This window comes from Nicotiana attenuata, chromosome 1, assembly GCF_001879085.1.
Source record: "Nicotiana attenuata strain UT chromosome 1, NIATTr2, whole genome shotgun sequence".
NCBI classification, from domain to species: Eukaryota; Viridiplantae; Streptophyta; class Magnoliopsida; order Solanales; family Solanaceae; genus Nicotiana; species Nicotiana attenuata.
In genome coordinates, this window is record NC_031989.1 from 1685886 (window position 1) to 1697291 (window position 11406).

General features: G+C 37.5%; 1 protein-coding gene and 1 long non-coding RNA gene across 2 annotated transcripts; both read left to right on the forward strand.

Annotated features, from left to right (window-relative positions):
- Positions 1765–2354, forward strand: LOC109239642. The gene is made up of 2 exons (XR_002069941.1): positions 1765–1933; positions 2031–2354. It is a non-coding gene; the product is annotated as an uncharacterized LOC109239642 (long non-coding RNA).
- On the forward strand, positions 4216–5202 carry LOC109232306. Its single transcript, XM_019398035.1, has one exon. It carries the CDS (start codon positions 4216–4218, stop codon positions 5200–5202), a length of 987 nt encoding a protein of 328 aa, XP_019253580.1.

The following is an 11406-nucleotide window of genomic DNA, read 5'->3' on the forward strand; positions in this document are numbered from 1 at the left end:
TCTGCCTCTCCTCGTACCCACCAAAGCCAGCCGCCCACACCTCCTCACCGCGGCATCTAAGCTTCTCCTCTGAACGTGCCCGAACCATCTGAGCGTTGCTTCTCGCAGCTTGTCATCCATGGGAGCCACGCCCACCTTCTCCTGAATATTTTCATTCCTAATCTTATCCATCTTAGTGTGCCCGCACATCTACCTCAACATCCTCATCTCCGCTAATTTCATCTTCTGGATATGTGAGTTCTTAACTGGCCAACACTCAACCCCATACAACATGGCCGGCCGAACAACCGCTCTATAAAACTTACCTTTGAGTATCGCTGGCACTTTCTTGCCACACAGGACTCTAGACACTAACCTCCACTTCATCCACCCCACCCCTATACGGTGTGTGTCATCCTCGTCGATTTTCCCATCCCCTGTAAAACCAACCCAAGGTAGTAACTAAATAAAGACAAAACAAATAAAGATTCCTGAACTATGATTTATATTTTACTTTTTTCTTCTTCTATCTCTTATACAAAATAGAAAAAGGCATTTTAGTTGAATTATACTCCCTCCGGTCCATAATAAGTGACTTTTTAGCCTTTGGCACACCCCTTAAGAAAATGCTAACTCCTAAAGAAAAAAAAAAAGATGTATTCACTACTCCCTCCGGTCCAAAATAAGTGATTTTTTGACCTTTTTCTTGTGGTCCAAAATAAGTGATTTTTTCAGATTTCAAGAATGAATTAATTATTTTTTTCCTACATTGTCCTTGAAGTAAATGGTATTGGAATATGTGTTAGGGGTGTTTATGTGAGATAGTAAAGGTTAATATGGTCAATTTCATTGCTAATTAATGCTAAAAGGTGGATTTCTTAATTTGTGTGAAAACATCCAAAAAATCACTTATTTTGGACCGGAGGGAGTATTATCTTGGCACATTGAGATATGTAAATAAGGGCAAATTTTGAAAAAATAAAATTAATTTCTTCTTGATTATGTAAAAGAACACTTATTAAAGGCCAAAATGACACTTATTATGGACCGGAGGGATTAGAGGAATTGCTTTTTGTTTTAATTACTTGAATTTCAAATAAAGGAGTTTGTATTAATAGGAAGCTGGCATGCTTGACAGTAAATATACATGAAAGTCAATGTGATGGAGACACAAAGCTCATTTATGTAATACTTCTGGGAACTTCATGTGCAAATTACACATACGAAAGTATAACTAGTTTTATACGTTACAGATTGTACTATAACTAAACCAAGAAAAAATGAAGAGATAACTTAAAAAGTTAGATTGGGCAAACATTTTGAAGACCTTCAAATCATAGGCTGGGTTGAGTGTTAAAATATATAGCTCACGTGTGTTGGACTAGGCTAGGAAAACCAACCCATTTTTACTTTACTGATAGCCAAATTATTTTTTGCAAATACTATAATATTAGTAGTATTTATTATCAAAGTAATATATGATTATAGGAGATCATTTACTTCCACTAATATTACGAATGAAAATTACTGCTCGAAACAAGACCTCGTGAAAGTTAACCTTCATTAACGAATCCAATTTTCTAAAGAGTTTATTTATTTAACTTATATACACATTGATAGAGTAAGAAAAAATTATATTGTCAAATTAACTTAATCTGTTGTAGCAAATAATATAATTTATTTTTAATAGTATGAATATTACTTTTTATGAAAGTTATCCGTAAATATCTTTTGATGGTATCGGTAACCTACCTCTGCAATTCTCCCATTCTTCATCTCCTCTAGATGTCCCTCATACCACTAGTTAATTTAGCAATTGCTACGCTCCAACTCGGCGATGGGCATTAACGCGCCCACATATCGTCTTCACTCTCTTTTGCGACCATAATACTGATGAATTTAACCTTTCTTTTGCTTCGTTCAGCTCTCGGCTTACACCCTACTCGCGATCTCAGTGAGTTCATAACCAATATCTAGCTTGCTTTTCTAAATTCGAATTGACTTATTAATTAATTTACTAATGGAACTACTATATATGTTTTGTAAAGCAGAGTTGACTGATCAAGTACTCCTTATTGAGCAAAGACCAAGTGCGGACGGTGTTCGCCATGTAAACCGGTCCGAGTCTCTGTTCAACCTGGTTTTACCTCTACTTTAGAGTACTACCCTCAAGCTTGGAGGTGCAAGTATCGCAACAAGCTCTTCATGCCTTAGTCTGTACTGCTCTTGTTTCTTTCTTTCTTTCTTAAATTCTCTACTTGCTAATTACTAAGCATTAATTTCTTCTTCTCCCTCTCCAGTACTGTGTATAAATCAGAAAAGATCGATCCAACAATACTCTCGGTTCAAATTAAATTGTACTTTTTTATAGACTTTAATAGTTCTCATTATAATTTATAAATATCTAGCTAATTTCTCTTTCTTCGAGAAAAAACTTTGGAAAAGAACTAGTCCTTTGTAGCCCCCTACCCCCCCCCCCCCAAAAAAAAAAATCCCCTAGCCCAGTTAAGACTCGAACAATATTATGATTAAGAATTACTATCTGAATAGGTCATGGATGTAGAAGTGCTTTATGTTGCTCTGGTTTCTCAAAAATATGTCAAGGGCATGTTTATTGTATATGTTGAGGATGCGACACGTGTGTAATAATATTTTTGAATAGTCAATGAAGTGTCTTAATTTGCTATATTATTTTGATTTTATTTTCATAATTTTCCTTATTAAGTGGGAAAAAAGAGCTCTTCTTAGTGGAGATGATTAAATCTCTAATATCAATCATTTTCATAAATAAAAGAAAAAACCCCTAGAATTGATCAATATTGTACGCACAGCTAATGCAAATGATAATAATAGACAGACTGGAATTGATCATGGCTGAGGGTGTGTTTGGTATAACAGAAAATATTTTTCAAACTATTTTGTGCAACCAAACAATAGAAAATGGGAAAACATTCATACCAAACACACCCTGAAAGTAAAATGAGAAAGTGAGGACATTGCTGAGGAGCAACAGAAGTGGAACCGAGCCCTAATCCTTTACGTGGTAGGAAACAATCCAACAATTGGAGCGATTGAAAGATTCATAGCAAACCAGTGGAGCAAAATCAGGAAACCAAAGGTATTGTTCCACAATGATGGCTATTTCATAGTGTTGATGAACAATTGTGAAGAAAGAGATGAAGTAATTTTGAATGGACCGTATACTATGAATAGCAGACCAGTTATCATGAGGCCATGGAAGGAGGGTTTTGACTTTAGTGAGGAGATACTCAAAACTATTCCCCTATGGGTAAAATTCCCTACACTACCTCTTAGCTACTGGAGCAATCAAGCACTAAGTAAAATAGGAAGTGGTCTGGGAAAGCCTCTGTATGCTGATGCATGTACTACTATGGCAGATAGAGTCTCGTACGCAAGGATGTTAATAGAAATGGACATAACCAGGCCATTACCAGGATCAATAAAACTGCATGATCCCAAAGGAATGGTCATTGATCAGATAGTACAATATGACTGGAAACCCCAGTATTGCCAAACATGCTGTCAAATTGGGCACTCCTGTAATGATAATCAGAGGCAGCACAAAGAGGAGGGACAACAGAGAGGCAATAACCAAAAACTAAAGCAAGAATGGAGAATAATAAGGGTCCTTGACCCCAAGGTGGACAGAATTGATGATCATGGAAGATTTCTGGAACAATTTGAACCAGATGGAGAAGATGAGCCTAGACAACAAGAGAAAGAGGAAGAATGGCAGGTTGCCAGGGGAAGATCAGCAACAAAAAAGCAAATGGAAATCCACAGAGAGGAGGAAGTATATATAGGTAATGCTTTCAAAGCTTTAGTTGACACAGCCCAAAAAATTATGCAATTATCTGAAGCACAAGGAACAAGGGGGCAGAGAAGAAGAAATGAAGGTGACAGGGAACCAAACATAAATACTGTAGCATGATGAACATTATAACATGGAATGCTAGGGGTATGAATAAAGTCTATAAGCAGAAAGCACTAAAAAATTTCTGTAGGGACAATAATGTAGTAGTAATAGCCATACTGGAGAACAGAGTGAAGGCAAATAAAGCTGAAGCAATAATGAGGAAGGTGTTTGGCAATTGACAATGGACTGCAAATTATGATGAAGCACCTGGTGGTAGGATATGGATGATTTGGGACCAAACAAAGGTGGAGTTTGAGATAAAGAAAGTTCATGAACAATACATAGCAGGACGGATAGCTATGAGGAGTTGCAACACTAAGTTCATATTTGTTGCAGTATATGGGAAACACAGTATACAGAGGAAGAGTTTGTGGACTGATTTAGAAAGAACTATGAGGGGAGTACAAGAACCAAGCTTAATAATGGGAGATTTTAACAGCATTTTGTCCATAGAAGATAGAGTGATGGGGAATCCAGTCCAAGAGGGAGAAATGACAGACTTCAAAAACTTTATAGCTGATGTTGGATTAGCTGAACTTAAAACAATTGGGAGAAACTACACATGGACAAACAACCATGTCCATAGCAGAATAGATAGAATACTTGCCAATGCAGAGTGGATGCAAAAATGGCCTAATATGGAGGGAACTATTCTACAGCCAGGCTTCTCAGACCACTGCCCATTAATTGTAACTGTTGCTGAACCTACTGGGAGGGGGAGAAGACCATTTAAATTTTTTAACTGTTTAGCAGGCCATCACAGATTTGATGATATTGTCAAGGAAGTCTGGATGAAGGAGAATAAAGGAAAGTCAATGCTGAAGGTGTGGCACAAGTTAAAACAGCTGAAAAAAGAGCTGAAGCTTTTAAACAATGAGGAGTACAACAGTGTGGGGCCAAAGATCCAAGTAGCAAGGAACAAATTGATGAACATACAAATGGGAATGGCATCTCCGGAAACTGATGAGGAAATGATAGCATTAGAAAAGGAGACAAAAACTGAACTGGCAAAATGGCTGGAAGTAGAGGAAAGTATTATGAAGCAGAAGGCAAGAATCAAATGGCTCAAAGTAGGGGACTCTAATACAGCCTATTTCCATGCTTGTGTAAAAAACAGGCAGGCAAGAAACCATATAGGCAGACTGATGGATAACACAGGAAAGCTTCTACAAAGTGAAAAGGAGGTAGAAGAGGAGATCTTAAACTTTTACAAAAAATTACTTGGTACAACAGCCTCAACACTACCAATAGTGGACCAGATGTTATGCAGAATGGGCACAGCTTGAACAGACAGCAACAAATGCAACTAATCAAACCAATTACAAAAGAGGAAGTGCTAAAAGCATTACAGGACATTGATGATAGCAAGGCACCAGGTTGTGATGGATATAACTCCTATTTCTTTAAGAAGGCATGGAACATACTAGGAGAGGAAGTCACTAATGCAGTACTGGAATTCTTTGAAACTACTGAAATGTGTAAAGCTATAAACTGTACAACTATCACTCTGATCCCTAAGGTAAAAAATCCAGCAAGCATCAAGGAGTACAGGCCTATATCATGCTGCACAGTTCTATACAAGATGATATCAAAGATTTTGACTGCAAGGTTACAGGAAGTTATGCCAAACATCATAGACAACAGCCAAACAGCTTTTGTACCAGGAAGGATGATCACTGATAATATCATTATGGGCCATGAACTGGTAAAAGGATATGGAAGAAGGAGCATATCACCTAGATGTATGCTTAAAATTGATATAAAGCTTATGACTCGGTGGAATGGGTGTACATTGAACAGGTGATGAAGTTGCTAGGGATCCCAGAGAAGTTTGTCAGGTGGATAATGCAGTATATCACTACAGTAGCCTATACTGTAGTAATTAATGGACAACCAACTAAACCTTTTGAGGCCAAGAAGGGTTTGAGGCAAGGTGACCCTCTGTCACCAGTGTTGTTTGTGATGGCAATGGAGTACTTGAGTAGGCTGCTTTGCTGAAATCCTTAAAGCAGGGGAAAGATTTCAAATACCACCCTAAGTGTGCTAAAGTCAATTTAGTGCATTTAGGTTTTGCTGACGATTTGCTACTTTTTTGCAGGGGAGACATAACATCAGTGCAGACATTACACCAAAAATTCAAAGTCTTCTCAGAAGCATCAGGCCTAATAGCAAACCCAAATAAGAGCTGCATATACTTTGGTGGAATGGATTCCATAACCCAACAGAAAATCATGGACATACTGGGATACACGAAAGGAGAGTTACCCTTCAGGTATCTAGGGGTACCACTAAGCACCAAAAAACTATCAATAGTACAATGTGAGCCTCTAATTGATAGAATGCTGAATAGAATACAATGCTGGACAACAAAGTTCCTATCCTATGCTGGAAGAGAGGTGTTAATCAAGAGTGTACTGGTTGCAATCCAAAACTTTTGGGCTCAGATTTTCATCCTACCTAAGAAGATCATACAATTCATCAACACTATATGCAGAAGGTTCTTATGGTCAGGCAATGCAGAACATACAAAGAAGGCACTCGTTGCATGGAATAAACTATGCTGTCCAAAGGTAGCAGGGGGTTTAAATTTCATCAATATTGAGCTATGGAATAAAGCAGCTATCTGTAAGCTACTATGGAGTATATGCAAAAAGAAAGATAAGCTCTGGGTCCAATGGGTTAACATCTACTACATAAAGGGGAAGTCAATATGGGACACAGTACCAAAGAATGCATCATGGGTAATACAGCAGATTTTCAAGGCAAGGGATTATTTTGACAATGCTGGATACACAGAAGAGGAAGTAAAGAAGATGGAAAATTTCTCTACAAAGCTATGCAAGGGGAGTTTCAGAAAGTTCCATGGAGGAGATTAATATGCAACAACTATGGATTACCAAAGTGGAAGTTCATGCTAAGACTGGCAATACAGGAAAGGCTAGCAACAAAAGAAAGGTTAGCAAGATGGGGGATGCAGATTGATAACACTTGCTCATTATGCCAAAGAGAACCTGAAACTGTGCAGCACCTATTCTTTGACTGCGAGGTAACAGCAACCATATGGCAACAGCTCTTAAAATGGCAAGGAATTCAAAGAACAAAGCTAGGATGGAAGGAAGAACTGGCATGGATAGAGAGAAAAGCAAAAGGTAGAAGTGGAGGAGCAGAATTATGCAGAATGTCCTTAGCAGCAGTAGTATACCATATCTGGCAAGAGAGGAACCTGGTAATATTCCAACAGAAGACTAGAGCAACCAAAGCCATAATTAGAACAATCATCCAGGAAATCCATGTTAGAGCTACCATGTTTCCTAGATGAACAAGGACGATGAGCAATTTGAATTGGTACCCTGATGTAATGTAATAGTACAAGGCACAGGGAAGAAGAAGAGTAGGAAGGTTTGCAAAATCCTAACTGGGGCTGCATGTCCAGTGGGAGTCTTTTTGTTATGCTGTAAATATTTTACACTTGGTAATAAAATCATTTAATTACCAAAAAAAAATGAGAAAGTGAGGTTGATTTCTTGTTAGTATCAACAACACAGATTCTTGATTTGCTAGTTCATTGCTTCTTTATTTTCTTTAACGTGTGAGGGACTAGACTGGACTAAGGACGTTGAACCAGCGAATAAGAATAATTGTAGGGTCATTTCATTTGTTGTTAAATTCCAAATGAACTATTTCTCCTAGTTACCACAAATGTAGAAAGCATAGATTCAAAGTTGAAAGATTGGCATGGATGTAAGACAGCTTGTTGCTACAGTTAAAAAGTGCTCCACGGTATGGGTCTTACTTCTTTTACACGAAATATTGGTCACACAACATAAAAGAAGAAACATACACTACTTGTTTGAGAGCTACGACTGTAATGGTGTGTGTTATTTTATTAGTACCATATATACTACTTTCTTCTTGTTTCGAAAGCATGTCACTGACATGGAAAGTCAATATAACTCTCGGAATAAACTCCATGTATATAAAACACGGAGAAATAATGTTGATAATTTGGAACAAAAGTCAACTTCCTTGATTACGAATTTTTTTAGAATGTTTTCTACACTTTCTTCCATCTTATATGAACAATTGTTGTTTAGAATAGTTAAATAATTCTTTATTTATGTATATCTTTTAGGTGTTAAGATTAAATTATATAATTCGATATGAACTCCAAAAACTAGTACTTAGTATAAAGGGAGAATGACTGAAATAGGATATTTTGGTGCCACTATTGATTTTTTTGACCCCGGTAATAAAAATTTGGGGAAAAGCCTCACGCCAAAATTTTAAAGTTTGCTTTCTAGGATTTTCCTCGTTCTCCAGAATTTTAAAGCACACAACAGTTATGGTGATAGTCAGAATTTTGTCAAACATTCCAACAGATCACTAGAATTTTGCAGCTTTGTAGCAAATTTTTTTAGTGATCATCATAATTTATCTGAAAATTCTGGTGATCGTCAAAATTTCTTGTGCTTTAAAATTTTGGGTGGTGCTTCAAAATTTTGACGGGTGCTTCACAATCTGACAAACGTATTTTAAAATTCTATCATAGAATTATTTTCCCTAAAATTTCTTAATGGGATCAAAATATAAACTGGGTTTAGAAAAGGTCAATTTTTGCCCGTATAAAATGGGAAAAAAACCAGAAATAACTAGATTTATAACTGCTAATTAAAAATTAGCCATAGTTTTAGAATTAATCGAAAATTTGTCACTTTTTCATATGAAAATAAAATCTGAACAACAACACCCTTAGAAATCCGGAAAAATTCTAGCGTAATATGTTGGAGCTCAAATTTTTTACATATGAGATCCCAACATAATGCGCTGGAATTCATAATATGTTGGAGTTGTAATATAATATGCTGGAAGTTTATACACACGAATTTCATAATCCAATATATTATGCTGGAACTTTTCTTGTTTCAACTATGATACTTTTGTCCAGATTTTATTTCGCATCGGATAATTGCTACTTTTTAATAACTTTGCAAACCTGATTATATTTCAATAACCATTCGTAAAAAGGGCTAACCATCCGTAAAAAGGGCTATAGCATGCCATTTTGACCGTTTAAATGAGTAAAAATTTACCATGTACAGTAAAATATCAGCATAACTAATGCAAGTATAACTAAGGGGTCATTTGGTAGGGTGTATAAGAATTATGCACAATATGGTGTATTAGTAATGTTGGTATTAGTTATGCTGACATATTTCTTATCCATTGTTTGGTTTGATGTATTAAAGCATTGCACAATTTCTAAAAGAATTATTTGTTTACAAAAATACCCTCATAACCAGTCCATCACTTTTTTTTTAAAAAAAAACATATGTTGAGGAATGTTTTTATATGAACAAGGTTTTAAAAAAATGTAATGACCCGGCCGGTCATTTTGAGAAATCAAGCTCCGTTCGGAGGCGTAAGGTCTGTAACAGCTTCATAATATGAGTATCGACTTGCGTGCATGGTTGAATTCAATTAACGGATGATTCAGAGTCGAAATGGGAGAAGCAATCTAGTTTTGGAAGCTTAAGCGGTGAGAATTTGACCGGAATAGGACTTTGGAGTAAACGGCTACGGAATGGGTTTTGGATGATCTTAACAGCTTTGTATGGTGATTTTGGACTTAGGCGCGCGTCCGGATTAGGATTTGGAGGTCCGTAGAGTAATTTAAGGCAAATCGGCGAAAGTTGGAAAAGTTGAAGTTTGGAAAAATGGAGAAGTTTGACCCATAGTTGACTTTTGTGCTATCGGGGTCGAAATACGATTCCGAGAGTTGGAACAGCTCCGTCTTGTCTGCAAATTTTGGCGTCATTCCGGGTTGATTTGATTGGTTTTGGCACGAGTTTTCAAAGTTGGAAGATTTGGAAGTTCATAGTTCGATTCATGGCGCAATTTGCATTTTCGGTGTTGTTTGCTATGATTTGAGACCTCGAGCGAGTCCATTTTAGGTTATAGAACTTGTTGGTGTGTTTAGACGGGGTCCCAGGGGCCTCGGGTGTGATTCGGACGAGGTTCGGATGTTTTGCATAGTTTTAAACAGGTCTGGTTCTGGTGTTTTCGCACCTGCAACCTTGGAGCGCAAGTGCGGCTCCGCTTCTGCGTGAGCCCGGCCGCTTCTGCGGTCATGAAGGCTTGGGAGCTAGCACGCTTCCGCGGAGGCTGGCACACAGATGCGATGGTCGCTTCTGTGTTCCAGCGATCGCACCTGTAGAGAATTTACGCTCCTGTGGTTCCCTTTCGCTTCTGCGGCGCCGCTGGTGCGGCTGTACATCCGCAGATGCGGTCCCAGGCCAATTAGCCAAAGTTCGCAGATGCAGTTTCTTGACCGCAGATGCGGAAGTCCTGGTAGAATCATATAAGCCGAGGGTTTGGCCATTTCTTCATATTTTTGAGTTTTAAACTTCAGATTTGGGAGCTTCTTTTGGGGTTTTTCAAGCAAATCTATTGGGTAAGTGTTCTTCACCTAGAATCTAACATATTCTATGATTTAATCTTCATTTTTATCTTCTAATTTGTGTTTTGGGTTGAGGGAAATGTTGGTTTTTGAAGAAAATTTTTAAAATGAAAAATCATGATTTGAGGGACCAAATGGTATCGGAATTCGATAAATTTTGTATGGTTGAACTCATATTGGAATGGGTGTTCGGATTTTATAAAATTTGACGGGTTCCGAGGTGCGGGTCTGGGGGTCGACTTTTGGACCGATTTTTGGATTTTGTTAAAGATTGAGATTTTATGATCTGGAATAGTTTCTTATGTGTTTTATTTGTGCTTTGAAGTTATTTTGGTTGGATTTGAGCCGTCCGGAGGTCTTTTCACCCGAGAAGTACATTTTAGAGTATCGGTCTGTCGTCTTTGAGGAAAGTATCTTGCCTAACCTTGTGTGGGGGACTTCCTCTTAGGATTTGAATCTTCTGTGTTGATTGTAGTTTGTGTACGCGAGGTGACGAGTGCGTACTCAGACTTATTTGTGGGGAATTGGCCTTTTAGGGTTCTTAGGTTCTTATATTCACTATGTATGAAGTTATTCTTGATATGACTGAGTTCCTGCTTATTAGTTTCGCCCCTACATGCTTAACTGGAATTAATTGCTTCATGATTCACTCTTATTGCCTAATTGTCATCCTATTTGATTTAACTGAAGAACTTCGTATCTCCTATTGTCATGCTATCTTTTCATAACTGCCTGTGTTATTTGAGATCTATTATCATCCCTCCTATAATTGTCTAATCTTAAGTGAAGCTAAGATCACCTTTCCTTAATTGAATTGTCGAATATCCTCGTAACTTTCCAACTTAAAGGAGTTTAGATAACCTATATCTTTGTTGACTTGCCTTTATTTGGGACTGCCGGACTCATGTTGATTTCCTTGTTATTGACTTGTATATTGTGGGATCGTTACTACATGTTAGTTTCCCTTTGTTGAATTGTTCCTTTTATGCCTTTCATTTCCTTACAGTGGTTATTCCTTGTGAACTGGTTCTAC

Bases quoted from the DNA above. Each gene is read 5' to 3' on its own strand.
- LOC109232306 (XM_019398035.1), top strand. From the start codon at position 4,216: ATGAGGAGTTGCAACACTAAGTTCATATTTGTTGCAGTATATGGGAAA.